Genomic DNA, 27,356 nt, shown 5'->3' with positions numbered 1-27,356 from the left:
TGTTAATCATGTTATCACATCAAATTAACATGTCACATCATCATCAGTTATTATATATATTAATATGTTATATTATTATCAATTATAATATTTTAATATATTACGTTTTAGTCACATAGTATCAAATGACAAATAATATTTTGACTAAATCAATCATTATTTGTAAAAATTTATTTAACTCAAAATAAAAATATAAAAAAAATTATTTAGTTTAAAATAAGAATATAAATATTTATTTAGTTTAAAATAAAAATATAAAAATTTATTTAAATATAATAAAATTATAAAAGTTTATTTAAATTTTTTAAAATAATTTAGAGATTTTACTGAATATTAAACTTTTAATTATTAGTTGCTTAAATTGATGGGCTGTTGTTTTCTGTTTTTTCTGGAAGTAAAGATCTTTTGGGAGAGGTGACGGCAAATTAATGCTTCACAAATTAACAAGTTTCAATTTCGTTAAAAGATTCCCTTTGGATAGGATAGAAACCAAGTGTCTCTACAAAACGATGAACAAGGTTTACATATCAAAATACAGCAAATTCCCTTAGCCAAGCTTGGCAAGGACATCGTTCAGAGTAGATACAGTCTGAGCGTAGTACTTCTCTGCTTCAGGGGTGCTCTTGATCTTGGCTGCATGGTCCAGCTGCAAGAAGATATGATAATAAGAACAGAAACCCATACCAGAACCAATTTCCATTAAATGATACTGTAAGACTTAATGACTGTGTGTGTATGTGTGGCAATTGAGCTCCAAAACTTACGTTGCTGATGGTGTCGAAGAGCTTCCCAGTGAGTTCCTTGAGAGACTTCTTCTCATCTTTGGACTTTGCGGATATGACTGTGTTAAGGTCATAGCGGAGATACTCAGCCTTGAGACGGAGATCATTCTGGACATAGGGCCAGGCCTTTTTGTCGATCAAACCCTTGACACCAACAATATCCTTGGCTGACTCCTTTGCCCTCGCAGCTGCCTGAGCCGGAGTAAGTTGTTGGATGAAGAACCTGTCTTTGTATGGCAGGTCAAGGTCTCTTGGCACATCAGAGTTTAGAGTTCCAGCTGCCAACATGCAGATTCGGCCATCAAAATTACTGAACTGTATTAAATAACGATACCATTTTCAACCTACAGTTTCAGTTTTTCATGATCGTTTATGGACCATGGCCTACAAAGAAATGTTTGATCAAATTTGGGAAACTACATTGGTGATCAACACCCTCACCAGTTTATCAGAGATTGTTTATGAATGACTTCTTTTAGAAACTATGGACAAATTTCCTTACGCAAAATCACAATTTGAGTCCAATTGACAGCCATCACAAAAAACCTTGTCTTGTTCATCATGATTTTTTGTGCCTTTCTTTACCATCTCGAAGCAAAGAACACTGCTGATTCACAAATTTAACCAAACTATCATGTCTGTAGAAATTGAAAGAATTGATAACTTACGCAGTCCACCAGAGGGTGGGGGAGGTGGGCCAACCTTGATTTTTCTGACATCGGCAAGCACAGCTTGAACAAAGGAGCCTGTGGCCAAACTAGCAGCAACAAGACCCAGCACGGCTCTGCGTCCAGTTTCAGGCTCGGTTGGTGCCTGTTGCGCCCTGACCGTGAAACCAGTCCTAGCCACAGCCACTCTAGAGTTACCAGCAATGTTCAAGCGGGTTTGGCCGCTGAGTTGGAGGCTACCTTCCAGCACAGCCTGTGAGGAGCCACGTAAGCCAGCCATCGATGCCATTGCTTGCGCCATCTCCGCAACCGGTTAGTGTTGTCAACGTGACTGAGCTAAGCGTAGAAAATGTGAGATTATAATTCTTTTTTGGGAGTGTTGGACTGGTGGTGGTGTTCAGGTTTGTTCAATTTTTGTTTTCTGTGATGTAGATTGATTTGGGGCAGACACCTTATCTGCCATTTTCTATTTTGGATAACTTGAATATGGCCTTCACCAATTGCTCTTAGACATGTGGTGGTCGATGATTTTGGCATTTGACATGTTGGATTGGGTTTCACGGTGGCCTGGTTGTGTGTTTGACACGTGGACTCTGCAAAGATTTTGATGCAAGTCTGTCAGCCTTCAACGACTGCCACTAAATCTTTTAACTTGAAATGGTTGTATTTGGTGTGTATATCAGCTTGCTATTTGCTCTTTGGGAGGACTTTGATTTGCGATTTGATAAAAGAATGTTGTTTAGTAAGTATTTTAAGACTGTAAATGTTCTACTTATTTTGGTTATATGAAATTGTTACTAATTTATTAATTTTTTAATATTATATGACATTATTTTGTAATAATCATATGGTTATTTTGAGAAGTAATGTGAGTGATTAGTATTACAAATTTATGTTTTTAATTCAAAAAATATATCTATTATGTGAAAAAAAACTTTATTTATAAAGTCAAGATTTATTTTATTTTTTATTAATTTTAGCATAATTGATGTTCTATTCCATTCAATTAAGTAATATTTTCATTGCACTTATTCTTTTATCTACAAAAACGAGAAACCCACTTTGATTCGAATCTAGTTTGATATTGATATTTTTCATTATGATTTTGTTATGAATATACATTTTTAATTTAAAAATATACTTATTTGGTGGAGAAAAATTCTTACTTATAAGCTCAAAATCTATCAATCTCTTACTAATTTAAGATCCATGAAAATTAAAATGAGTATAATAACTATATCCGTAAAAGTAATAAAAATAACTCGAAACAAATAACACGATCTAAAGATTAATTTTATTTTTAAGATATTTTACAAAATTTGACTTGGCTGTTCTTTGTCATAACTTTTCTTTAAATTATGAGTATTTTTTTCCTTATTTTATTCTTTAAAAAAGAGAAAGAATTTAATTTAATTGGTATTTACTAATAAAGAAATGAAAAGGAAATGTTGATTCATAATCAGAGGCTTAACATTTTGATTCATTGAAGTCCGATCCATCTGCATTTGGGTCGAGCGGGTTGAGGTTAACGATCTGAACAACCCGACCCAGTTGGGCCCAAACAAAAACGTGTACCGTTAATTTGTTTTTTTTTTTTTATTTTGTAGGAGAGCCCGCCAGATCAAATTTCAAATCAATTCAAAAATCCACTACCCAGGCTCCCCCCCAATTTCACAACCCTCTCTCTCTTTCTCACTCGCTTTCCTTTCCCAAACCCTAACGTTCCAATTTGTAACCCAATATCAAATCAAAAAATCCAGATCTTGAAGTCCATTTTCTCACATATCAACGGCCAAGATCCAACCCTGCTCCGGCCATATCAACACTACAGCATCAGCTTCGACTGAGTTTCAAAATATGGCTTCCCGCAACCAGAACCGACCTCCTCGCAGCCCCTCCACTGTAAGCAATTTAATTTTCTCATCTTTATTTGCGATTTCTCGATCTGTTTTGTTCATTTTTAGTTAATACTGTTCTTGTTATTAATTTTAGAGGAAGGAAATTGGAGATGAAAACCCGTTAGATAAACGAAGAAGGGTTGGAGCAGTAGGAAGAGGAGTGGGACTCACAGGAACCGGGCGAACCAGACAAGCTTTTGCCGTTGTTAACAACCGGCAAGACGTTACAACCACAGCCAATGCCGATGCTGGAAACGCTGAGGAATGCCCTAATCATGAGTTCACCAAGGAAGAAGTCGAAGCGTTATTGAACGAGAAGCCGAAAGCAAAAAAGTTCGATCTCAAGGTCAAATTATTATTGCTTTTGCTTTTTGTTTATAAATTTTAATTTTGTAAATTTGTTTTTTTAGTATAGTTGTTCTCGTTGGTGATTTATTGGTACAGGCTAAATATGAACACGCGGCGGATCATAATAAAAGGCTTAAGCTTTGTGTGAAATGGTTTCAACAATGTGATGAGAGTCATGTGCTTGATAAAGAGAAGCTTAAGAATTCATTGGAATCTGCTGAGAAAAAATGCATTGATACAGGTAACTTCTCACTGCTTTTGGCAAGTGAGTTTGAATTATTGCTTGATTTTGTTAATTAACTCTTCTGCTCCGCAGAGCTGGAGAAGAAAAACAAGGAGGAAGAATTGAATGCGGTTATTTCACAGTTAAGGGACAGTAATGCGTCATTACAGGAGAAGCTTTCCAAGGAAGTGTCTGAAAAGTTGGTAAGATCGTAATCCTAAAAATCTGTAGGGAATATTTGTTTTTCTCTAATGTTTTATTTTTATGTTTGTCTGGTTTTAATTACTAGGATGCTATTGACCGCCATAGAAATGAAAATGAAGCTAGGGTTGCTGCTGAAAAGTCAGTGGCTACTCTGACAGAGGAGCTTGAAAAAGCTCAGCAGGATATAGCAGCTGCTAATGAGAGGGTAATATATATAGATATATATATTTATTGATTATTGATGTGTTTGCTTTATTTTTTTAACAAAATTGATGCTATTATAAATTAGTGTTTACTTTGCAGGCTTATATTTTGTTCAATTTTGCAGGCTGCCTCGCTTGACAATACACATAAGCGATTACAAGAGTACATCCTGAGTCTCCAACAGTACAATTCCAAATTAATCACTGACCTTGAAACAGTCCGGGAGTCGCTCAAACGAGTAGAAAAGGAGAAACTGACAATAGTGGAGAATCTTAGCACTTTAAGGGGCCACTGCAGTTCACTGCAAGAACAATTAACCTTGTCAAGAGTAAGTTTTATGTCAGCTGTTCTAGAATTTTTCTCTGTTAGCTTATCCTGTTATTTCTTTTGCTTTTTTTCCTGTGCATAATGTGTTTTAAGTAATTAAATGCAGTTTGGTGAACTTCTTCTGTTGTGGTTGGATTTAATCTTTTGCAATAATATGGTTGAGACAGATTTTTCATGATGACATCTTCTGAACTGATATAAACATTTTTTTTGGGATATTCTGCGCACCTTTCCTGTTTTTCTTTCTAAACTTAAGAGATGCAACCCTGGTTGCTATAAACATGTGTTAACACTTCACACATGGAGACAACAAATATTAAACATGGTAGATTTTGAATCCTTTGTATCTTATTGTTCTCAGGCTTCACAAGATGATGCTGTTAATCAAAAGGAAACATTAGTAAATGAAGTCAAATGCCTACGAGGGGAACTGCAACAAGTGCGGGATGATCGTGATCGCCAGGTGTCACAAGTGCAGGCCTTATCTGCTGAAATTGTGAAGTTCAAAGAAAGTACTGGGAAGTCCTTTGCAGAGTTAGATAACTTGACAATGAAATCAAAGTCCTTGGAGGTTGGTTGGTTTTATTTCTTGGAAGTGGTAAAATCCTTTTTTCGCAAGATTTCCTCCATCCTAGGTTTCTTTTGCAGGAGACATGCTCTTCCCAGAGGGAGCAAATGAGAATACTGGAGCTTCAGCTTGCTGCTGCTAATGAGAAATTAAAGGTACCAATGACATTGCTTACTTGTTTTGCAGAAAATATCATCAGTCTAGTTCTTAATGTCACAGCTTGTTCCTTTTTTTTCCTTATCTCTAGATGGCTGATTTATCAGCTTCAGAAACACGGATGGAATATTTAGAACAAAAAAGAACCATGCAAGAACTACAAGATCGATTGGCAGATATGGAGCATAAACTTATTGAAGGAGAGAATTTAAGGAAAAAGTTGCACAATACTATTCTGGTACTGCTGCTTCATCACCCTTTATTTGCTACTTGTAATTCTGTAATGATATTAAGTAATCTTTAATTGCAGGAACTAAAAGGGAACATACGAGTATTTTGTCGGGTACGTCCTCTACTACCGGATGATGGTGCAGCGACAGAAGGTGCAGTCGTCTCTTATCCTACATCAACGGAATCTCTTGGCCGTGGCATCGACTTGATACAAAGTGGTAAGAACATATATGTTTTCTTTCTTTTTTATTCAATTTCTGTTTAAAATCAAATGCAAGAAATCTTACTAATTACTTATATTATTTAACTGTCAACAGGACAAAAATATCCTTTCACATTTGACAAGGTTTTCAATCATGAAGCTTCACAGCAAGATGTTTTTGTGGAGATATCCCAATTGGTACAGAGTGCCCTTGATGGATATAAGGTGATTTTGCTATTCTATCCTTGAGTTTTTGCAAATTTAAGCTATGCTTTTTACTGCATTTGAATTGTAATCTATGGTGGGTAATGATATTTTGTTTCAAAGTTGAGGAACATCTGAGTTTAAAGCTAGATGATTTCTTGTGCATATGACTTTTCTTCTTTGAAGCTGAATTCTACAACGTCTATGATGTTAGTTCAGTTATAAAATCTGTTGTAATTGTCCACAATTGCTATCTGATCTGCATCATTTTCACTTTGATATAAAGGAAATATGCATTCATAGATTGTTGGTGGGTTGTTTTGTTTGGCAGGTTTGCATATTTGCTTATGGACAGACAGGTTCAGGTAAGACTTACACCATGATGGGAAGGCCAGAAGCCCCAGAACAAAAAGGGTTGATACCGCGTTCATTGGAACAGATATTCCAAAGTAGTCAGTCACTACAAGCACAGGGGTGGAAATACAAAATGCAGGTAATTCATTTTGAATCCTGATTTTCACTTATTACATTGACTAATCATGGTTTTAACCATCTCTTTCTAAAATTTTTAGGCTTCAATGTTGGAAATATACAATGAAACCATCCGTGATTTGTTATCAACAAATCGATCAATTTGTTCAGATCCAACACGCCCAGAGAGTGCAGTTTCTGGAAAGCAATACACCATTAAACATGATGCAAATGGTAATACACATGTCAGTGACCTGACCATTGTTGATGTTAGTAGCATAGCTGAGATTTCCTCACTTTTACGCCAGGCTGCTCAAAGCAGGTAAAATTGTTTAGAGTCTTCGTGATTATTGCCATCATATTTGTGTAGGTTATGTCTTGCATTTGGCATCTACCCTAGGTTTCATATGTTTCTACAAAGTTATGTTGGAATTAAAATTGTGCCTGCAATTATTTCCCAATCGAATGATTTTGGAAGGAAAGAATTAGTTCCATCTAAACTACATGATGTTACAAACAATCAAATGTTTATAAATGATAAAACTTGAAGCAAAAACAAGAAAAGATTGTCTCTAATATTTAATGAATTGTGTGAGAATTGTTGTCAACGACCATGTCATAGTACAATTTGGATGTTCAAGGGGGTTATGCTTTCTGCTTTGCAGGTCTGTGGGGAGGACGCATATGAATGAGCAATCGTCAAGAAGTCACATGGTTTTCACATTAAGGATATCAGGGGTGAACGAGGTAAAGATCCTTCCTTTGATTGCCTTCACATTGAATCTCTTCATAAGCCCTCTTTCCTCTGTAACACTGACATTTCCTTTTCCTTTTCTCTGTTAGGGCACTGAGCCACAAGTGGCAGGGTGTCTTGAACCTCATTGATGTGGCAGGAAGTGAGCCGACTGTCAAGGAGTGGTGGCCACTGGAGATAGGTTGAAAGGAGACTCAGGTGATTGCAGTACGCACTGTACTTGTCTGTTCGCATAAATTGTTCTTATGATTATAACGACCTCTTTCATACAAACCAGGCCATGCAACCAGAGCTTATGCATGCGCCGGCCGTCCCGTGCGCCGCCCAGGTCGCGCGCCGGCGAGCAGCGCCCGCGGCGCGCGCCCCGCGCGCCGCGGGCTGGCCCGCCGCGGGGTGGCTTGCGGCGCGCCCCGCCCCGCTGGCGTGTGCGCGGCGCGCGGCGCGCCGCCCCTGGCCGGCCGCAGCGTCCGCCGCGCCCCCGCGGCGCGGCCGCCCGCCGGCCGCCGCGCCCCGCGCGCGCCCGCGCCGCGGCGCCGGGGGGGGGCGGCGCTCGGCCCCGAGCGCGCGCCGCGCGCGCCGGCCGTGGCGCTCGCGTACGCGCGCGGCGCGCTCGCGCGCTGCCCGCGCGCGGAGGGCCGGCGGCCGCGCGCGCGCCGGGGGGCGTCCGGGCGGTTCGCTGGGCCGCGGGTCGCGGAGCGCGCCACGCGGATGGTGCGGGACCCAGCGCCGGTCGGCCCGGGGCGGCCCGGGCGCGGGGCCGGCCGCGCGGCCCCCCGCGCCCCCCCGCGGGGCGGGCCCGCGCAGCGGGGCGCGGCCGCATTGAGTGATGTCATATTGCCTTGGCAAAGAAGGAGGATCATGTGCCTTTCAGGAATTCCAAGCTGACATATCTTCTCCAGGTAAAATGCTCTTGAAGAAGTTATCATCTTTATTCCCATCCATGAACAGCCTCCGAGGATGTCCTTCTGAAATATATTTCCTCCATAAACAGCCTTGTCTCGGTGGAGATTCGAAAACCCTAATGTTTGTGAACGTATCGCCGGACCCCTCCTCCGTGGGCGAGTCACTGTGCTCTCTCCGCTTTGCTGCAAGAGTAAACGCATGCGAAATCGGAGTTCCCCGCCGTCAGATGACCTTGCGGCCAGCCGATTCCCGGTTGAGCTGTGGCTAGAAAACTATCTCTTATCAAACCTTCATTCTTTTTATACAACAGAAGTAATATATTTAGTAATCGAAGGAAGTTGTAATGAGTGTAATGAAATGACATATGCCTGGGGGGGGGGGGGGGGTTTGTATCATCATCTTGTAGAGGTTCTGCTTGAGCTTACTACTAATCTGTATTCTTAGATTTATGCCGTGTTTTCTGATTGGTTTTATGACTTATGACAAGAGGTAATCTCTTTCCATTGTTGTATGGTAAACGTTCATCATTTGATGGATACAGAAACAGAGAAAATCTATGTGACCTTTGGTGGGCGCCCATGGTTTTGAGGTCGACGACAGAACCAAATTTCCCGTTAGCAATAGAATTCTGGGTTGAGAAGAGGAGAGGGAAGGCGACAATTTTTTCTTTTTTACGTGAAAGGATATAATTTTGGGAGATATTTTATGTGGGAGAAAACAAAACAAACCAGGTGAGTATGCAAAAATAGGAATTAATAAAGGTAGAAGATGACAAAAACTATATCTCTGCTCTGGGTGTAGAAGGCTCCTTTGGTCTTTTCATTCTAGGTTCTTCTAACAATTTTTGATCAGGATATTGTTTAGGTTTAAAGCACAAAATAAAAATGAATAAGATAATGTGGAAAGAGGTGGGCCTACCTTGAAGCGACTCATATTTTTTGTCATGTTCGAAGTCATTTTTCTTTGTTAGCAAGCAACACCGCAAAGCATCAGAGAGGAGTTTGCCCAGGGAGGTGAAAGAGGAGGAAGAAAGAGATGGAGGGCCAAGAGCAGCAGAGCAAGTCTAGGGTTGTGAAGATTGAGTCTGTTGAATCCTGGGACTTCTATGTCAACCAAGCCACAAATCAGGGATGCCCAGTAAGCTTTTCAACTCTCTTCACTTTCCATTGTTTAGAAATTTTCTGTCATTGTTCTTGCAAACAGTCCAAATTCCCTAACTATCTTGTTTATATCTTTTATTTTCTTGGGATTTTTAGTTACTCATCTGCCTCCTTGAAGGTTTTCTTTTATGAGAGTTTCATATTCATAATTCATGTCTTCGCATACATGGGCTGTTTGTCTCAAAGAAAGGTCTTTTTGATTTCTGTTTTGGCTGGGGATGTTGTAGATTGTTGTGCACTTCACTGCTTCATGGTGTATGCCTTCAGTGGCTATGAACCCCTTTTTTGAAGAACTGGCCTCATCTTTCCAAGATGTTCTGTTTCTCACCGTTGATGTTGATGATGTTAAGGTAAGAAATCTTATGGTCTCTTGATATACCGTTGAGATGTGGGTTTTAAATAATGGGTTACCATTTCAAATGATACTCCACACGCAAACTAGAATGGAGATGGGAATGTTATTATACGACATGGACAGAGAGTTCATTACCTTCTCCTTCTTGACCTTTTGATAAATGAATTGTTGATTGCAAATTATTTTGCAATTGTAGCTTGAGATGCTGAAGATGTGCAAGAGTCCATGTTCTATTGACTGAATATAATTTTGTGACTGTAGTTTGATATGGTGAAGATGTGCAAGAATCCTCTTTAGAAAGATACGGTTTGGCTTGTAGCTTTTAAGGCAATGCTAGTTAGTTGTGAAGCTGAGGATAAGTATTATCCTTTTGGGATCAAGTTGAATTTTCTTATGATTATTAGGTACAATAATGACTTTTAATAGCACTGTGGGCTCCCTGGTGTAAGGTGTTTCGGTTTCTTTATTTATTTATATATTTTGATTGTTTGGAGGAAGGGAAGAAAATTCTTTGGTGATTTTTGAACGTTAGTGTCACACTATGCTCTATTTTTCATACCATATTAGGTTTCTGGTTTGGTCTAGTTGTTTAGCTTTCTTTATTTATTTGTGTGACATGTTATGCCCAAGAACATAGAATTTGTACATGATGTCGTAGGAGAAGCTCTTGAACGGATGGAATTCTAGTCAAACTATTTAATAAAATGAAAATAAGGATTAATAATACTTTTCTATGTTCTACTGGTGCAACCTTCATTCCTGACATGGATTTTACAGCATAGTTTAACAGGCAATGTGCTAACTGCTAACCCTGCTCCTGGGAAAATCTTTCAAATATAATTTTGCTAAAGTCAATAGATTAGGTGATTGATAACCATTGATCAGAAATCATTTACAATGTCTGCACGTGTTTGAATTCTCTTGCTATCAGAACTTGACATTCTGAAAAAGAAAGGGCCCAAAATTGATTTCTGCTATTTGCCCTTTTTACTTGATTGGCATTTATTATGAAGATGACTTGAATATTTCTTCCTGAGTGGCATTATTAGGAGGTAGCAACGAGGATGGAGATCAAGGCCATGCCGACATTTTTACTGATGAGGGGAGGTACTGTGGTTGATAAGTTAGTCGGTGCAAATCCAGAAGAGATAAGGAAAAGGATCCATGGTTTTGTGCAGTCCACTCGCGTATATGTTGCATGATGCATAGCATATCGATGCATAGCATATCGATGCATGTGAGTTCATAAATCTGTTGAAAGTGTAAAAAACTTATGTGGTTGCCTTGTTCGTTTGAGAAAACAGGGGTGTTTGTCTTGGTGCATCACTGCAGCACAGATGTTGTTCTGGTGATTGTGTATTGTCCTGTAACTGTGTGATTTCAATGTTTGAAAATGTTATCAGCAGCTGTCTTGCTTTGTCATATAATGTTTGTTCATACATGACAACTCGAGAATCCGATGCAGTCGGACCAATTTGTTGTGTAAAGTGTAAACAAATCGAATTTTCTTGTTGACTTCGTCAATCGGTGAAAGTTAAAAGGGGTTTAAAGCTTTGTGCCTCTGGCAGCTCCTGGCGACGGCCAATGCCGTGTTTTGATTTGTTTCTGATAATCTTTCTATCCCCGCCTTCTGAGCTACCTGCCTCTGTTTCTCACAAGCAGATGGCAGCATCAATCTGGGGATTGTGACCCATCCCCCTAACCATCTTTTTTTCACATGCTTCATTGGTGCATCTCCAGGTGGTTATACGTAGCTATCAGACAGAATTCTTCCATACCCAACCGATGTCCATTGCTGAATATGCTGACAAAACAAATACTAGGATAGATAAGGTTTTCCTTGCCCCGAAGTCCTGAAACGGGTTAAGACAACAAGCCCTTTTTTCTGGGCTTACAGCCTTGTTTATGTTGAGAATGCCACAACGAGTCCACCAAGCCCTCTTGGTGGAGCAGTTAAGCCCGAAACGTGCCCACCATGAAAGATAGAACAAAAGACCCAAATTCTGAAAAGGACTGTGTATGTGTCACTCTTGCGTAGCCGAACCAAAAGGAAGTGAACTGGTCTGGTCTCTTTTGCATGTGGGATGGTGGGATGAAAAAGAAAAAACATTTTTTAACAAAAGGAAATAAAAAAAATGTGGACTTTCTCTCAAATCCCTTTCAATTCCGGAAAGCCAAATCCAAAGGAAATATTCTCTAGCCTTTTCCCACCATCACAATCTTCCCACCCAAAAAATCCCCAAGCCAACCAAATTCACTCGTTCCATATCTCTCTCTTTTCTCTTCTTTTCTTTTTGTTTTTGTTCCTCCTCCAATCACTTGTTCAGCAAACCCCATCTTCTGCCTTGTGGCACGACTGAATCCTTGCCGGGAATATGATGTCCCGGCAACCGAACGGGGAGGAGCTGGTCTCTTCGGAAAATCCCAACACGTGGATTTTTGATGATTATGGTTTGTTAGAAGACATTCCTGTCCCTGGTGGTGATCTTCCCTCACTTGACCCTGCAGCCCCAATCTGGTCATCTCAGTCCCTTGCTTGCTCTACTCCTCCTCTCAGGTTCCTCCCTTCTCCCATTATTTATTGCTTATGAATTATAAAATGACATGGGACTTACTATAACTTGATTGTCTCATGTTTGAGGAACTTAACTTTGAGTAGGTCTCAAGTAAGGATTTTTCCAATGTTGTGGTGCTCGAGCAATTGCTTTTGAATTTTATAGTTCTGTTTCCAAGTTGTCTGTTGGTTTAGCCTTATTTAATTTAGCATTATTTTTAGCAATGGAATAGGATAATGAACTAAGTGGCTGGCTAGCTGCCGTTTCCCGGCTGCTCTCTCAAGCTAAGCTCTGTTAATATCTCACTGTACCTTAGACATGGTGATTAATCTTTCTTGATATTTCTGCAGTGTTGAATTTAATGAATCGTTTGGGAATTCAGACAGTCTTAACGAAACAGGCTCCCGAAAGCGGTACACAGCTACTCAACCGTTAACTATTTTTTATTGTATTCCCTTACTCTGTTTCTGTAATGCGGTTTCTGCTCTGGCTTCTGCACCAATTTATTGCTTTAGGTTCTGTAGAGTTTTAATGTAATTGCTAGCTTGGACTTGTTACTCGGTTTGATCTCTTATCATTCTATCACAGGGCCAGGTCTGGATCATGCAGTGCATCTGGCTCCAAAGCTTGCAGAGAAAAGATGCGAAGGGATAGGCTAAATGACAGGCATGTTTTGTTGCCCCAGTATCTCTCCCCTCACCCCATTTTGCCTTCTCTGATGTTTACATTTTCATTATCTCAAGGTTCCTGGAATTGGGTTCTATCCTAGATCCTGGAAGGCCTCTCAAAGTGGATAAGGCTGTTATATTGGTTGATGCCGTTCGGATGGTTACTCAATTACGGGATGAAGCCCAGAAACTGAGGGAGTCAAATGAGAGTCTGCAGGAGAAGATTAATGAGCTAAAGGTGAGCCTGGATTTCTATATTCTAGGTTTTATTTGCTCATATACATGGACAAGTGATGCATGTTAAAAGTTTTATTTGATGCATCAGTTTGCTTAAATTAAATTTCCAACAGCATTGGGTGGGTTGAGTATTTAATTCTTTTTGGTTGTGCTGAGTAGAGTTCTATTTTGTAGGCTGAAAAGAATGAACTTCGTGATGAGAAACAGAGGCTAAAGACTGAAAAAGAGAATCTTGAGCGGCAAGTCAAGGCCTTGGGTACTCAGCCAGGATTCCTACCTCATCCTCCTGCTATTCCAACTCCATTTTCTACTCCAGGCCAAGTTGTTGGTGGCAAGCTGGTGCCCTTTGTTGGCTACCCTGGAGTTTCCATGTGGCAGTTCTTGCCTCCTGCGTCTGTTGATACGTCACAGGATCATATTCTCCGCCCCCCAGTTGCATAAGCTGGCAGGCTGTTATTTTGTGTCTGCCTTCCTCAGCATAAAGAGCCATCGTTCATAACTATGTTTGTCATTGATCGTGGTGGCTTTCTTTTCATTGTGTCCTTTTCACCCTTTATTTCCCTCCTTGGCAAAGAGTATGACAACTGAAGGCCATGTGCGAAACTTGAAACTCTTATCATTGAGTGCTCAGATGATAACTTCTAATTTTGTACAACTAAATTTGGTGAATTATGTTACCAAATCTTTTAATCTATGCCTATGTATGCTAAAGTAAGAATATCATTAGAGGATCTTGCAGTTAGTTACAAGTTACACAGCTTGTGTAATTTCGACTTAAAATTACGTAAATCCAGTGTATTTTTCATTGAAATTTCTTTTACCTTGTGTCTTGTTTGCGGCAATCTTTGATAGCATCCGAGCCATTTGATCTAGTGGCCCGGTGACACTGCCCGAAAAGATGGTCCTGAATGGGTAATGAAGCAGAAAGAGTTGCAGAGCTGAACTTCTGTTTATAGTTTGCCCTACTTTGGGCCCTGAGCAAAATCGGACAAGACCAGTTTGCCATACAAGGTAAGTGTGATGGTTTAGTTAATACATTAAGCATAACCAAGTAGTATTTAATCCCTCCGTCTTAATTCCAAAGCTCAAAAAGAAACGCAGTTAAAATTGATTTTCAACAAGGTTGTTTGAATCCCATGTAACTCCCGGAGATGTAGTCCTCCCAAACATTAAGAGCTCCAAAGCTAGTCATCAGAATGGCACTCAGAGCCATCACTATACCAACTGAGAATACGATAAGGGATGCCCTTCCCAACTCTCGTATGGCTTTCTGCACCACCACCAATCCGAGAAGCGATGCCACGAAACAAATGATGGAGAATATAAGGGCAGTACCGGTTTGCTCCATGCCCAGCAACAAGTACTGGAACGCAGACATGGTAGACGAGAAGAAAACCATGAAAGAACAAGTAGCTGCTGTTACCTGCAAGCAGATGATATATTGATTTTGCATCATTCCTTTTGGCTAGTAGATAACGTATGGAAACTCTACAATGGTTCAGTAAGGGAGAAGTGACAGTGTTTAACCTCAGGGGCTACCCCAACATGAAGAAGAAGTGGGCTTATAAGCATTCCACCTCCAATTCCGAAAACTCCACCCAAGCCTCCCGCCAGTAGAGCCATAAAAGGGAAAATAAACTTGTTAACCCGCTTCACATGGAAAAAACACAAAAACAAAGGGTTTTTAGATAACTTTTGCCTCAATTTTAAGTTGTCTGGTAGCTATTGATAAATTTTGTATTAAGTTGTTAAGCACCTGCTTATTTTGACCTTGGCATGTGATGACCTCTTTTCTATTAAGAATCCATGCAGTAAAAGCTATGGCGAGAGGAATTTGAAACAATGAGAGAGTCCAATATCCTACTCCACAAGGCTTCATTGGCATGACACCCTGCATGTTTTTCTAATTAGCCACAAATAACCAACATGCCATGAATTACACATTGATTGAATATCTTCCCCCACTTAACTTATTAATATCTACTACACTGGAGATTATCATTAAATCATGATTGGTTTGATTGAATTTATATATGCTTCTTTACTGTAATAATTGAGACTAACACTAACAGAAAAGTGGGCGGATATGCTAACAGCTAGTGCTCTGTCAAAATCGAATACTTGGACCATACAGCAGTTGCTAGCTTATTCGCCCCTTGATTTTTTTACTGCTTTAGTCCAAAGTGAGGTGGCTTTCACTTTGCCGGCTCTCCTTTTTAAATTGAGTTTGGTGTAAAGAAACAGACAACTTTGGCCTAAACTCAAACCCGGGCCATTATCGATTACCTCTACCTATTTAAAGTTCAATTAGATTAAGACTAGGTTAGTTAGAGTATATACCACATGTTCTGTTCTATTTTTTGTAAAGCAATTAGATATCTCCACGCCTCCTCTCTTAATTGCTTCATTAACTAGTCCTTGTTTTGATCATGATCTCACGACTGAGCAAATCCAAGCGAGAAGGAAAGGCATGAAATGAGGAGATAATTACCACGGGACCTAAGAAGCTTGTGGAAGTTCTTTAAGTAGATGAAAGACATTTGACAGCAGCTTTTTTCATATATGCTTTAGAAGGAAAAGAACAAGGTATACACAGAAAGCTGATTAGCTGAATCGTCTGAAATATTCTAACATGGTCCCGAAAGATGCTTAAAAAAGGAAACTGTGACTTGGACATAACCTAATGTATATACAGCAGTAGGAATACTTTTCTTCTAGATGAAAGAAAGAAAAGAAAAGACAAATGAAGGCTAATGCTTTGGAAATGAGAATTCAAGTTGAAATCTCTTAAAACAATACTATAGCAGAAGAAAACTTACTATCTGAATAGACTTGTTACTGTTTCTTAATAAGCAAAATTTTAAAAGACTTGATCAGAGAATGAGACAAGAAGTGGTACCTGCCCATAGCGATTGCCACGAACGAGATAGATGACAAAGAAGGAAAACCAGACCATAACTAAGACCACCAATTTCTTCCATGGAAACCTCGATTTTGCTTTTCCTTCTGTACTCACCAGAGGTTCTTCTAGACCATTAATCTCTCCACTTTCTCCACAAGTTCCATTTTCCAGTTTTTCACACCTATTTCTAGTTTCCTGATGTTCTGATTCCATTTTCCAGTGCCCGACCCCGTTTCTACATGTCTTAAAGGTAGACCAAGCAAGAAAAACGGCAAACAGGATGGTGATCAACCATTCTGGGAAGACAAGGTTGCAAACTACTCCAACACTTACTCCTAGTAACATGCAGGGCTCTGACAAAAGTGCTACATCATAGTCAATCAAAGTCTTACCCCCAAACTTGGAACTCGTGGTACGCAAATTGTATACAACATTTGCAGTTGACCCTCCTGCCACCATAAAAGCCGAGAAAGTTGAGGCAGTTTTGAGGTCTAAACCTGCCATGATTGTCAGAATGGGTATATACAACCCTCCCCCACCAACACCTCCCGCACTGGATATGGAGGAAGCCATGAAGCAGAACACTCCTGCTAGCACAGTGGGGGCTGATAGCTGCAGCCTGTTGCCCTGGAATTTTATCAGATGACTTTTCCAAAGGAGGGTTTTTTTGATGAAACTGACAATTGTGAGGTCATCTAAAATGGGTTGCGTTTGTGTTGCATGGGATTGGTTCTGGTTGGCGAGGGCGATGTAAATGGGAAGGGTGAGACCAATCCATCTAAGCAAATTCTGAATCTTCATTTTGCTGGCAGTTGTTTGGTGCTGGTGTGGTGGTGTGTGTCTCGCGGAGAGAGTTGTGTGTCGAAACAAGAGTCGTAATGAAGTGTTCTTATATATGAGGATGAAGAGAGAATATCTTGAATTGCATGGCACTTGTCGGGAAAAGAACAAAAGTACAAGATCAAATTCAAAAAGTGTTAAAGAGTTAAATAACAATATAATACACACTCTAGATTTGCTTTTATGTACTTACGTTATAATATGTAAATTTGAAATTATCAGAAAAAATAGTGGAAGAATGAAATTTTTTTTAAAATAATTATAATTATTCAAAAGTTATATTTATTCAAATAATTAGGTTGAAAAATAAATAATTATTTTTGTTGAAAACAGATAGTTACCTGTGTTGAAAAATAAACAATTATATTGTTAAAAATAGACAATTGTGTTTGTTTGAGTAGAGACTTTTTTTTTTTGTATTCTCTAATTTCCTAAAAAGAAATGAAGAAAAATCTAATAGAAATAATTTGCAATCATACTTAATTTCGAACTTCAAATTCTTCTTAAAATTGCTTTTGTACTGTTTTATTGTAAAAAAATTTGAAGTTTGATAATCTTGTCATATATCAATAAATGTTTAGTGAATTGATTTCTTTAATGTAAAACTCTGTCAATCATTGTATTTCGATAGCTTTTGTACATATTATGAGTGAAAACAAATAAAATCTTAAAAAAAGTGAAATAAATACTTACTTAGAACTAATATTAAGATTTCAATTTTCTAATTTTGTGATTCAACATAAATTACTCGTATTTTGATTTTGAGGAATGGAATCAAGAATAATTTCATGAAATCAATACATAAATCTCACAATTTCCACCTTTCATTAGTAGTATACATAAGCAAGCACATGACATGTATACTACATGGGGGGGTCGTTACTTCATTTCGTATTCATTCTCCTGTGTCCTCTACAGGGTAAGTTCCACACAGGTTACACGTGAAGAGGAGAAATCCCCACGAAGCTTCCCTTCCCATTACAAGTAGGGGGCTGGGGGGCAGATATCTCATGTTTAAACAACGAAAATGGCAGAAAATTCCAACAAACTATAAACCGAGAGGAAACAAGTAAACAAAAGCCAGTTGCGGGACAGGCAGGTATGATCATCTTTATTGTTTTATCTCTAAAGGATGTTCCTCATACATAGGCTCACATACATTTCACTTTTCAATCTTTTTCTTATGGTTTAGCTGGGTAAAATATTTGTAATAGTAATTAAGATTCACTCCCATTTAAGGAGCTGCTAGTGGGATTGGCTTTAGGAAAAATCAGTGCACCATATTTAAAGAAGAAAAAGTTCATGGGATATTGATGGGCAAATTTGGTAATGGGGCAATATGTGGCATGTTCCTGATGGGAAGAAAGCTCGAGATACCTGGCAATTACTTCCAAAAGGTCACCAGATGATGGGAAATGGATGATGACTTGGAAATTTTATTTATATTACGACAAATCTAGGAAGCAGTCTTGGATTTTTGAGGTTAATATCTACCCCAATTGTAAGTAGATAATGTGTTATATCTCTTTCAGAAAATAAAGTTCCTGCTTGGGTCTGCTTGTCTCTCATGGAGTATGGGGAGAGGGAGTGGATGAGTTTACATTTTCTATTCCTTGTTTTATTCGAACATTGATTTTTCTTTCTTTCCCTTATCACTAAATAGTTTGTAGTCATCCACGTGACTCATAAAACGCCTCCTGATCTAGCCAAAAGGCCATAGAATGAAAACTGATGGCTTTCCATTTGTGAACAAGGGGCCTAGCAATATCCTGTCGACTTGGAATTATAGCACAATCCCAACTCGGTAGACCCATTAACAGCCTAGCGGCTCTCGGGGAAGCTTCCCTGCAAAGAAAATATTTCCGGTGGCTGTCTTTCTGCGCATACACACGGTTTGGATTGCTAAAGAGTGCTGCCAAGAACTTTGTTGATCTGGATATGGACGACAAGAAAGAAAACATTGTCACTTTCGGCCAATCAGGCTTGACATTCCTAACCCATTGTTTTTATCGTGAAAAAACAAATCGGATGTTCAAGGGTTGGGGAACTCAAGGACATTCATTTCTATGTTGACTTTTGTCTTCATTAATGGCTTAATATATATAATATATATTTATATTTTATATTTATATACAGCCGCCTTTAAATGCTGAAACATGTGTCATAAGTTGTCAATTTATGATTAGTTAACTCTGCATCGGTCACACCCAATCTTTTACTTTTTGGTGTTCTGATAGCAATTCTTTTCTGCTTGCATATGAAACTTTTTGTTAAAGACATGGACTTAGATGGCATGCGCAATGAGAATTGCATTTTCTCAGTTGTTCATCATTTTGGAGCAGAAAGCAGGAACATCAGAACATCTTAGTAATTACAACAGTTCTAGAACATGTCCTGACCGGGAATTATAATAGTAGATCCCTTAGAGTTTCAGGATCAGGGCATGTTTCAGAATTGATTGATATCAATCAAAGTGGTATCTCCATTAAGATCACATCAGTGGTCCAAGGGAAACATGCAAGAGACAAACTTCTTCTTCTGCTGCTAATTGATGCAAAGAAACGTCCGCCACAAATGACCTACTTTTTCTGTGTGGTTAAAATTAAAGAAGAAAAATGGTTAATATCTTTTTTTTTCTTCTGAAAAAATTGTGGTATGGCTCTTAAGAAATGCTTCCAATTTTTCCATTTTTCTTTTAAGCTAGGCCTCTAGGTGCTTAATTTGTCTCGGGAAAATGCAGCCAGTTTGTAGAATGTAACCGTCTGTGCACCAATCCTAGGCCCTTTTTGACTTAATAATGCCTTGGATTCTTGCAATAAGAAAGAACCCATCTTACTATTATGAACTTCAAACTTGCTATCAGTTGTACTTATCCAATCTTTCTGTTCTTTACTACTTTTGGAGAGGTGAGGTAAATATATACTCAAGTATGTGCAACTAGTTGCAGTTGACTTTAAACTTGTAATGGCTAAGAACAAAAATGCTTGCCTGGCATCGAAGCTCAAGAGTTGACCTTTAACAAACAGACGGGAGAGATGTAATTATTGTTTTCTTTATTTGACACTCGCTAATTCAAGGTTAACTGAAGAAGAAACGGCTCATCTCTAGCACTTCGTATTTTCCATTGGGGCAACGAGATATAAATGAGTTACAGAACTAAGAAATGCTGGATTTCAGTGGCCCAAGTTTCATTATATTTTTAGTTCTAATGTTGTCAATTGGCATATGCCGTGCTGATAGCGATGTGAATTCTGGTTGGCAATGTTCAGAAGCTGATAATTCTACATCTGAAAGCTCATTCAGGATCAATCTTGACAACCTTCTGAGTTTACTAACTGAAAAAGGGCCTCTGCACAACGGCTTCTTTAAAACCACTGTGGGAAGGAGCTCAGGGAAGATTTATGGTCTTATACAATGCAGAGAGGATGTCTCTACAGAAAATTGTGCTAATTGTACAAGAGAATCTATTGCAGTGGCCCTGCATGACTGCTCAAAGAGCAGAAAGGTTCAGGTCTGGCTCACATGGTGCTTTCTTCGCTATTCAAATGAGCATTTCTTTGGTGTTTGGGATCAATCTTCTATGGCAAGAGTCAATGACACCAACTTTGATGATGCATCTGTGGTCTCCAAAGGACTCATCTTCATGAGTGAAGTTGCAACAACAGCACCAAAGCAGCCTTTGATGTTTCACACTGCAGTGTTGGATGCAGGCCAATTTGGGAAGAGGTATGGCATGGCTCAGTGTACCAGGGATATTAGTAGAACTGACTGTAGCAAGTGCTTGGATACTCAGCTAGTGACATTTAGAACCACAATTGGGAATAAGAGAGGATGGGAGGTTTACGGGTCCAGTTGTAGCATGTGGTACCATGATTACCAGTTCTATTTCAACATCTCCATCCCTAAAAATGGTTAGTTGTGATTGCTTTGCTCATTAGTTTCCCTTGATGGAGACAAAATTTTTCGTATTTGTTGCAAATCTCCACTGCATAACATTATCATAAGTTTAGTATAATCCTTGAAATTATTTAGAGAATAAATGAAATTGAACTATTTCTATAATGCTAAACAGGTTCTAGGAGATTGTCCTTGCATGGAGTTGCAACTGGCATAACAATCGCAGTCCTAATGTTTTTCTATGTGCCATAATCATTCATTGGCTATTCAAGTATGTTATTTAGAAGGTTGAAATCGGGGTCTGCAGCCAACAATTTTTTTCATATGTAGTACTTTCAATCTATGCAGAAAAGTTCGCTAACACCAGCCGTACATATTGGCAAGCCAACTTTCCTGAATCAGGCAATTTCTTTTGTTATTGAAATTTTTTGTGCTTTTAGTCCTTTTCCTTGGCACTGGTTCTTGATTTTTGAGCTATTCCTGATTAATATTTCAGTAGAAAGTCTCTTCATCTTTCTCACAGATAGATATGGGAAGCCTGAGCTTTGCAAAAGCAAGTAAGGACCTGTTCAAAGTGAAAGTTGATAGACAGTAGCTTCCCTGGTGCAGAATGAGGAGTTGGTACTGCAGAATAAAGAAGAAATGAAGAACGGGAGCCCTGAGGACCTAGTTGTAGTGCATTGTATAATGATTTCTGGTGATTTTTCAATACCTTGCAAATCAGAGTCACAACTCATGAGTGGTGAGTCAGCTATAAAGTCTTCGATGTTTGTTCTTAGTTTTTTTTTATTAATGGCTAATTTTGCTCGAGGTAATTTACCAAATACCTGGTAATTGGAATTCTAATCTATATTTTCGATATAAGCTTATCAGCACTTCCTTGGGTATCTTCATGTTGTTGTCAGTATTTACATGAATATCATAGCTTTGCATACACAATGAGCCTGTTGTCTTTACTGGTTACCAAAATTGTTTTTTACATTTCTTGGCAAAACAGATTCTCAAAACTGGGGAAAAGACTTTTCTCGGGTGATGTTGCAACTTGCCTTTTTTTGTCATTACAGCAATTCTACAGGATGGAAATATGCCAGTAAAGCTAAAAATTAGTATATATGAAGAATGTTAAGGATGAATTAACTAGAGCTTCCTTTTTCTTTGTATTTGCAAGCACAGAATGCATCATTCTCCCCAAAAGTAACTATAGTCAGAACCTGTAAGGTCACCTATTAAGTCTGTCTCTTTTAATACTTCATCTTCTGAGCTAGGAAGCTGCAGTGGTTGAAGACTGATCAGATGTTAGAATCCCTGTCTCTGTCTGAGTAGTTGAAGATAGATCAGATGTTGTAACAAATCTTGCTGCAGAATATGGAGGCGATGATGGCTGGGGGAGATTAACTGATCTGCTCCCAAGCATGAGAATAACTGATGACATTGTAGGCCTAAGTGCAGGGTCATCCTGAACACACAATAATGCAATGTGTATCCATCTCACAACATCGTCAATAGGACAGCCATCAGCAATGTTTGAATCTATCAACTCCAGTCCTCTGCCATCGTTCCATAGCTGCCATGCCTGCTCATGGGCATATGTAACAGGGTTTTAATTAGGGAAAGAAGCCTTAAGGATAGGTACAAGGAAAGAGATAATAAAGAGAGGATGTATACATATGTTATAAGGCTTTGGCCACAGTCCTGGTGGTAGAATCCCCTGTTCTTTTTACCACTTAATATTTCTAGCGTTAGGATTCCAAAGCTGTAAACATCAGACTTGTTTGAAAACAACCCTTCTAGTGCATATTCTGGTGCCATGTATCCACTGCAGAAGAAAGTAAAACACTACATATAGGACATATAAAGTGGACTAACATGCAGTGAGCCAAAAAACACATGATTAGTACAAGATTTTCCTAGTAATCATTGCTCTTTTGAATTTTGAATCTTTTTGCCCATTTTCCATTTCAATTGAAAATTTTGGTGAAACATAATTAGAGGCATAACACTGATGACTTCATCTCAGCCTGACGATGCTTTGCAACAATTAATGCGTGAAGGAACAAAAATGGAAGTACTTACTATGTGCCAACAACTCTCTCAGTGTTGGCTTCGATTTGATTGCCTGCGAAAATTCTTGCTGTTCCAAAGTCTGATATTTTAGGGTTCATATCATCATCTAACAAAACATTGCTTGCTTTCAAATCCCTATGGATTATCTTAAGCCGAGAATCCTCATGCAGATACTGAAGGCCTCTTGCAGTTCCATTAATGATGTTTGAGCGTTTTTCCCAGTCTAGTACCTTGCATTTTTCTGGATCTGCTCTCCGGAAAAGCATAAGAACAAAGTAATAGTCTAAGCTATGAGAAATGCTTGATCTAAATAAGTAAACATATCTTATACCAGATACTCATCTTTCACATGCACTTATATGCACCACACTTTCAGCATATGCAGTTCACCTCATAGATACTTGGCATAAAGAAAAACAAGAATCATCTAACAGTAGTTTGACATGTGAGAGAAAGAGAGAGACAAACCAAACAGAAAGGCATCCAAGCTGGTGTTAGCCATGTACTCGTAGATGAGAAGCTTTTCTTCTTCCTCCAAGCAATATCCCAATAGCCTCACAAGATTTTTATGTTGAAGCTTAAAAATTAACTTCACTTCATTCTTGAACTCTTCAAGACCCTGACTTGATTTCAATGAAAGCCTTTTAACTGCAATCTCCTTCCCGTTAGGCATTTTTCCCTGAAAGCATTTAAACTTTAGTCATCCAAAGAGATATATCCACACCAATTTCAATTGTGCACTTCTGTCAATGAATGAGGGCTCATAACATTTTAATGTGCATATGAACCATTCTGCTGTTCCTACACAGCAAATTATTTCAATAATTGACAATAAGGTTAGAGATCAAAGAACTACTTTTAACCTTGTAAACTGGGCCAAAACCACCTTCTCCAAGCTTATTTCCCCTGGAGAAGTTGTTTGTTGCAGACTGTATGGTAGCTAAATTGATGTGATGCAGCTCTCCGCTGTGATCCTCATCTGATAGATGAATACCTGCCTCCATCAAATCTGCACGCTTTGATCCTTGACAACTTCTTAACAAAATCACTTGACTTGTTCCCTCGCCTGAGTATCAAGTACTAAATGTTTAAAATTTGGACTAAAAAATAAAGTAAAAGAAGCTGCAAGTAGGAAGGCCTCCTTGTATCTACCTTCCTGTCTTCTCTTCCTGACTAAGGATGAATAATACAAGAAAAAGAAACCCACCAGAACTGATACAAAAACCCCTGCTAACGATGATACAATGATGATTATAGTCTTCCTTGTGCTGTTGCCTCCCTTACCATCTCCTGCTGATACATTGTACCAAACAATCATGTTGATTTATCAGACAAAATTACTAGAGTATTATTTTTTTATATATTCAGTCTGAATTTTATCATAAAACAGGATAATCCTCTGCTTCCATAAAGGGAAAGAAAAAATTGCCTGGTGATGAAATAAGCCCGTTTTACTTACCTTCATTCTCAGGTGGTGGAGCTGATGGTTGCTCATAGAACTGGTACATCTCATACCTTATATAGCAACTTGGAGTTAAAATTCGCCATCCTCTTTTCTCTATGCAGCAATTCTCTGTCTGGTCTAACAAGTCTCTCAAACAAGAAGAACATGCACTGACATTGAGATCTCTGCTGCACTGCACGAGGCCATACCTACGGTCTGGTCCATTTCCCACTACCATTTCCTTTGTTTCAAACATATTTTCTGTATATGGAGCGTGATCAACTAGAGAGAAAATCAATCCTTGGGCACCGATAGTTCCTTCATCAGGTGAAGTATCATTCAGAGTATTCCACATTAACACCCCTGGAAGAAGCCGCACCAGGCCAAAAAAGTTGATATTTGAATAGCGTAGCATGCATTGATCATACCATATGACTGCACTTTTATCAGAAGGGCACCTTTGTGTGAGTGTTTGAGTAGCATTGCTTACACAATCCTGGCATACATCGCTAGAAACATCACCTCTGCAAAGGAAGAGACTGTAAATTCCATTCAAGCTATCATTATAAAAGCTGTCATTGGAAGCTTTAGAGGATATAGAATCCAGGACATCTGTAAGGTTAGATTTATAACCAGCAGTGGCGGTATCATTATCTGGACCCAAACAATAGTGATAACTGTATGTTGGTGACTGGCAAGTGATAAAGCTAGTAAGCGCGGAGATTGTGATCAAGAACAAAAGAAAGGCTTTGGATTTGTAAAGGAGAGTCATGGTTTTTTCATGCTCCTGGGATTTAGCCAGCTAGCGAGTTTTCCTTAAGCAAAATGGTGATTCAAAAATTTAGCTTGGATTAGGTAAAAAGACGTCTCTTCGTGTCCAGCTTCCACGGCACCCTGTTGACTTTGCTCACCTTGATAATTAATAGTTTAGTACTATGAATAAATCAATGATGTCACCGCAGCTGACCTTCCTTGCCTGGTGGTTTTCAAAGAAAGTTGAGAATTAGTCATTTTCTAAGGCCTGCAATGGAGATAACTTCTTCCTACGGCTACTCTGCAATGTCCGACACCAGGTAATCCCAACATTTGGAATGTTCCCACAGGAAGAATGCGTCAAATGCGTTGCTGTTCACAGAAGGTTTGGCAAAGCCATCTTGACGCATAGCTAAGACTTGGATGGTCAACTGATTTAGCCACCAAATCATATTAGTTTACCATCTGAATTGACAAGTAGGCTTGGGCCATCGAGCTTGGACACATAGCGTGGGTTTTATTTTGAAACGAAGGCCCCACTTCATGCTCAACCCCTCCCTCCTCCCACCCACGACCACCCCTACACTTTTAATATGAAAAGAACAAAGATAAGAAATAGGCCCGATGGGTTGAATGAGTTTCTAGCATTTACGGTTCTAAAATGAAATTCTCACAATTCAAGTTTTTAGGTTGCATTAGGCATGTATTTTGCAACATTTTCAGCTTATTAGCCCTTTGACATTAAATTCAAATCAAGATTAGTCAGAATTTCGGGAAATTGGAAAGCTATTATTCATGTTGGCAAATCTTTTGTCATAAATTCTCCAGTTCCATTTTCCAACGAGAAGAAAATAAAAAGGAGTCCAGTCCCAACCAAAATCAAAGCAACAGCTAAATCTCAATTACTAATACTTTTTCTATTTTGACAAGTGAATTTTATTACTCATACACCGGTATACCATTGTTAGTCTCAGTTACTAATACTTTTTGTTGCATTCATCAGCAATATCAACTTATTTTTAAATTAATTACACAGATTAATATTTTGATAATAAATTTGTACTTTGAAAATGTTTGAATACTTATTTGTCTCTCTCATGTAGGGCTTCTCTTTGCCCTGTTTGATTCTGCTTTGGGTCTGCTGTATAATTGATGGGTTTTGTGTAAAAGTTAGGAGAAAGTTACTGAGTTGGTGGTTGAACTTGGATCATTACAAAATGTATTAGAGCCTTTGTTAGTTCAATGTGAGCTTTCACTGTGAGATCTTGGTCCTATGGATGATTTGTGACTTTGAGGAGTACATCAAATATTTGTGACTTTGAAGAGTACATCAAATATTTGAGTGGATGGGATTGTGAACCCCACACCTAAATCTAATGTGAAATCTACTGTGAATGTGATTGTTAAGATTTATATAACAATTTAAGAGCATGTTTAACCTGACTTTTTTTTTTAATTTAAAAGTTATTATAAAGCTCTTATAAAAAATAATAACTTTTAAAATTAAGTTAAAACTATTTGGTAAATTTACTTTTTATAAGCTATTTTTTATAAATAAGTTGTTTGGTAAAATAATTTATATAAACTCTAATTTTAATTAAAATTATCATAAATGGTAATTAATATCTTATAGTTATCGAAGAATTGTTATTTAATTCATACAATATGAAGAAACTTGTTTAGTACTTTTTACATTAACCTAATATGTCCCTTTCATAAAATTTGAAGTTTTTGTACATGCTAAAATATTGTAACCATCAGGGGTGAAGAAGAAAACAAAAATTATTTATACAATATGACATCATGAAACTTCTCATGAGAGTAATATTAGCTTATAGCAAACTTAAAGATTAAAACATGCACATAAAGCAATGGAATGGGTGGTTGATAGTTTAACCCTTATCATTTGACTGTAACCTAATTTGAAGTATATTAGGTCAACCTGTTAATTTATGAGCACATAACAGTCTACCATAATGCATTGACTTAGGAGTGCAGCTGTGTTAATGTTCTTGCGTCAATTCCCATCCCTCTAAATCAATTCCGTTAACAAGAAAATCATATTATTAACATGAATAAATTAATACATATATAATGGCCAAAGATAGAGATGACCAAGTCTTATGTGCCCTAGAAAAAGTATTATTTTCAGACCTATTTATCACAAACAAATTATTAACATAAACAAACCTATTTGACTTATTCAATCATAATCAATAAATATTACATACAAAAAAAAAGTTAAAAACAAATAAATATCACATAATTGTCATATCAAACAATAAATTGAGAAATATCAAATAATAAAGAGAGTTTCCCAAACCAAAAAAAAAAAGAA

The 27,356-nt window shown here is 38.3% G+C and overlaps 7 protein-coding genes across 12 annotated transcripts; 4 read left to right on the top strand and 3 right to left on the bottom strand.

Moving 5' to 3' along the window:
* Window positions 1-454: 454 nt before the first annotated feature.
* LOC110424241 (oxygen-evolving enhancer protein 3, chloroplastic-like) lies at window positions 455-1,884 on the bottom strand. The gene is made up of 3 exons (XM_021438781.2): window positions 1,451-1,884; window positions 765-1,060; window positions 455-646 (listed from the first exon to the last, which is right to left on the bottom strand). The coding sequence occupies exons 1-3, from the start codon at window positions 1,749-1,751 to the stop codon at window positions 548-550; spliced, it is 696 nt and encodes a 231-aa protein (XP_021294456.1). The 5' UTR covers window positions 1,752-1,884; the 3' UTR covers window positions 455-547.
* A 1,204-nt stretch (window positions 1,885-3,088) lies between these two features.
* ATK1 (kinesin 1) lies at window positions 3,089-7,469 on the top strand. The gene is made up of 14 exons (XM_021438359.2): window positions 3,089-3,352; window positions 3,443-3,694; window positions 3,793-3,937; window positions 4,013-4,122; window positions 4,209-4,328; window positions 4,452-4,655; window positions 5,016-5,225; window positions 5,303-5,377; window positions 5,470-5,616; window positions 5,689-5,827; window positions 5,927-6,036; window positions 6,347-6,508; window positions 6,588-6,808; window positions 7,152-7,469. Exons 1-14 carry the CDS (start codon window positions 3,308-3,310, stop codon window positions 7,327-7,329), a joined length of 2,118 nt encoding a protein of 705 aa, XP_021294034.1. The 5' UTR covers window positions 3,089-3,307; the 3' UTR covers window positions 7,330-7,469.
* A 1,477-nt stretch (window positions 7,470-8,946) lies between these two features.
* CXXS1 (thioredoxin family protein CXXS1) lies at window positions 8,947-11,085 on the top strand. The gene is made up of 3 exons (XM_021438730.2): window positions 8,947-9,280; window positions 9,531-9,653; window positions 10,708-11,085. Exons 1-3 carry the CDS (start codon window positions 9,179-9,181, stop codon window positions 10,858-10,860), a joined length of 378 nt encoding a protein of 125 aa, XP_021294405.1. The 5' UTR covers window positions 8,947-9,178; the 3' UTR covers window positions 10,861-11,085.
* Window positions 11,086-11,561: 476 nt separating this feature from the next.
* Window positions 11,562-13,929, top strand: LOC110424201 (transcription factor ILR3-like). The gene is made up of 5 exons (XM_021438729.2): window positions 11,562-12,215; window positions 12,564-12,626; window positions 12,802-12,879; window positions 12,957-13,119; window positions 13,293-13,929. Exons 1-5 carry the CDS (start codon window positions 12,034-12,036, stop codon window positions 13,557-13,559), a joined length of 753 nt encoding a protein of 250 aa, XP_021294404.1. The 5' UTR covers window positions 11,562-12,033; the 3' UTR covers window positions 13,560-13,929.
* A 143-nt stretch (window positions 13,930-14,072) lies between these two features.
* Window positions 14,073-16,862, bottom strand: LOC110424546 (sulfite exporter TauE/SafE family protein 2-like). Its single transcript, XM_021439141.1, has 4 exons — window positions 16,018-16,862; window positions 14,875-15,009; window positions 14,646-14,768; window positions 14,073-14,541 (listed from the first exon to the last, which is right to left on the bottom strand). Exons 1-4 carry the CDS (start codon window positions 16,819-16,821, stop codon window positions 14,233-14,235), a joined length of 1,371 nt encoding a protein of 456 aa, XP_021294816.1. The 5' UTR covers window positions 16,822-16,862; the 3' UTR covers window positions 14,073-14,232.
* Window positions 16,863-19,960: 3,098 nt separating this feature from the next.
* Window positions 19,961-22,159, top strand: LOC110423975 (antimicrobial ginkbilobin-2-like protein). Of its 5 annotated transcripts, none has more exons than XM_021438422.1 (4): window positions 19,961-20,771; window positions 21,106-21,159; window positions 21,285-21,499; window positions 22,023-22,159. In XM_021438422.1, the coding sequence occupies exons 1-3, from the start codon at window positions 20,024-20,026 to the stop codon at window positions 21,350-21,352; spliced, it is 870 nt and encodes a 289-aa protein (XP_021294097.1). In that variant the 5' UTR covers window positions 19,961-20,023; the 3' UTR covers window positions 21,353-21,499; window positions 22,023-22,159. The 5 variants fall into 5 exon arrangements, with proteins under 5 accessions (XP_021294097.1, XP_021294098.1, XP_089640909.1 ...); XM_021438423.1 differs by having other exon boundaries at window positions 21,281-21,499; XM_089784783.1 differs by having other exon boundaries at window positions 20,933-21,159; window positions 21,281-21,499.
* On the bottom strand, window positions 21,568-25,075 carry LOC110423973 (cysteine-rich receptor-like protein kinase 25). Of its 2 annotated transcripts, none has more exons than XM_021438417.1 (7): window positions 24,281-25,075; window positions 23,974-24,114; window positions 23,685-23,887; window positions 23,290-23,500; window positions 22,831-23,068; window positions 22,423-22,573; window positions 21,568-22,330 (listed from the first exon to the last, which is right to left on the bottom strand). In XM_021438417.1, exons 1-7 carry the CDS (start codon window positions 25,035-25,037, stop codon window positions 22,019-22,021), a joined length of 2,013 nt encoding a protein of 670 aa, XP_021294092.1. In that variant the 5' UTR covers window positions 25,038-25,075; the 3' UTR covers window positions 21,568-22,018. The 2 variants fall into 2 exon arrangements, with proteins under 2 accessions (XP_021294092.1, XP_021294093.1); XM_021438418.1 differs by having other exon boundaries at window positions 23,974-24,111.
* Window positions 25,076-27,356: the final 2,281 nt, after the last annotated feature.

The sequence above is a fragment of the Theobroma umbraticum genome, unplaced genomic scaffold (assembly GCF_002168275.2).
Source record: "Theobroma umbraticum cultivar Fairchild unplaced genomic scaffold, ASM216827v3 scaffold_204.0, whole genome shotgun sequence".
NCBI classification, from domain to species: Eukaryota; Viridiplantae; Streptophyta; class Magnoliopsida; order Malvales; family Malvaceae; genus Theobroma; species Theobroma umbraticum.
This window is presented reverse-complemented; position numbering and strand designations above follow the sequence as displayed.

What these genes read in the sequence shown, in the direction of transcription:
- LOC110424241 (XM_021438781.2), bottom strand. Translation starts at nt 1,751, where the DNA reads ATGGCGCAAGCAATGGCATCGATGGCTGGCTTACGTGGCTCCTCACAG. An exon ending in CCCACCCTCTGGTGGACTGC is followed by an intron (nt 1,061 to 1,450) that starts GTAAGTTATCAA and finishes GCATGTTGGCAG; the next exon opens with CTGGAACTCTAAACTCTGAT. An exon ending in TCTTCGACACCATCAGCAAC is followed by an intron (nt 647 to 764) that starts GTAAGTTTTGGA and finishes ATCTTCTTGCAG; the next exon opens with CTGGACCATGCAGCCAAGAT.
- ATK1 (XM_021438359.2), top strand. Translation starts at nt 3,308, where the DNA reads ATGGCTTCCCGCAACCAGAACCGACCTCCTCGCAGCCCCTCCACT. An exon ending in CATCGACTTGATACAAAGTG is followed by an intron (nt 5,828 to 5,926) that starts GTAAGAACATAT and finishes AACTGTCAACAG; the next exon opens with GACAAAAATATCCTTTCACA. An exon ending in CGCCAGGCTGCTCAAAGCAG is followed by an intron (nt 6,809 to 7,151) that starts GTAAAATTGTTT and finishes TCTGCTTTGCAG; the next exon opens with GTCTGTGGGGAGGACGCATA.
- CXXS1 (XM_021438730.2), top strand. Translation starts at nt 9,179, where the DNA reads ATGGAGGGCCAAGAGCAGCAGAGCAAGTCTAGGGTTGTGAAGATTGAG. An exon ending in CCACAAATCAGGGATGCCCA is followed by an intron (nt 9,281 to 9,530) that starts GTAAGCTTTTCA and finishes GGGATGTTGTAG; the next exon opens with ATTGTTGTGCACTTCACTGC. An exon ending in TTGATGTTGATGATGTTAAG is followed by an intron (nt 9,654 to 10,707) that starts GTAAGAAATCTT and finishes TGGCATTATTAG; the next exon opens with GAGGTAGCAACGAGGATGGA.
- LOC110424201 (XM_021438729.2), top strand. Translation starts at nt 12,034, where the DNA reads ATGATGTCCCGGCAACCGAACGGGGAGGAGCTGGTCTCTTCGGAAAAT. An exon ending in GAAACAGGCTCCCGAAAGCG is followed by an intron (nt 12,627 to 12,801) that starts GTACACAGCTAC and finishes ATTCTATCACAG; the next exon opens with GGCCAGGTCTGGATCATGCA. An exon ending in AGGGATAGGCTAAATGACAG is followed by an intron (nt 12,880 to 12,956) that starts GCATGTTTTGTT and finishes CATTATCTCAAG; the next exon opens with GTTCCTGGAATTGGGTTCTA.
- LOC110424546 (XM_021439141.1), bottom strand. Translation starts at nt 16,821, where the DNA reads ATGAAGATTCAGAATTTGCTTAGATGGATTGGTCTCACCCTTCCCATT. An exon ending in GTGGCAATCGCTATGGGCAG is followed by an intron (nt 15,010 to 16,017) that starts GTACCACTTCTT and finishes AAAAACATGCAG; the next exon opens with GGTGTCATGCCAATGAAGCC. An exon ending in ATGTTGGGGTAGCCCCTGAG is followed by an intron (nt 14,542 to 14,645) that starts GTTAAACACTGT and finishes ATCTGCTTGCAG; the next exon opens with GTAACAGCAGCTACTTGTTC.
- LOC110423975 (XM_021438422.1), top strand. Translation starts at nt 20,024, where the DNA reads ATGCTGGATTTCAGTGGCCCAAGTTTCATTATATTTTTAGTTCTAATG. An exon ending in CATCTCCATCCCTAAAAATG is followed by an intron (nt 20,772 to 21,105) that starts GTTAGTTGTGAT and finishes CAATCTATGCAG; the next exon opens with AAAAGTTCGCTAACACCAGC. An exon ending in AGCCAACTTTCCTGAATCAG is followed by an intron (nt 21,160 to 21,284) that starts GCAATTTCTTTT and finishes TCTCACAGATAG; the next exon opens with ATATGGGAAGCCTGAGCTTT.
- LOC110423973 (XM_021438417.1), bottom strand. Translation starts at nt 25,037, where the DNA reads ATGACTCTCCTTTACAAATCCAAAGCCTTTCTTTTGTTCTTGATCACA. An exon ending in CAGGAAGAGAAGACAGGAAG is followed by an intron (nt 23,888 to 23,973) that starts GTAGATACAAGG and finishes CTTGATACTCAG; the next exon opens with GCGAGGGAACAAGTCAAGTG. An exon ending in GCCAAAGCCTTATAACATAT is followed by an intron (nt 22,331 to 22,422) that starts GTATACATCCTC and finishes GCCCATGAGCAG; the next exon opens with GCATGGCAGCTATGGAACGA.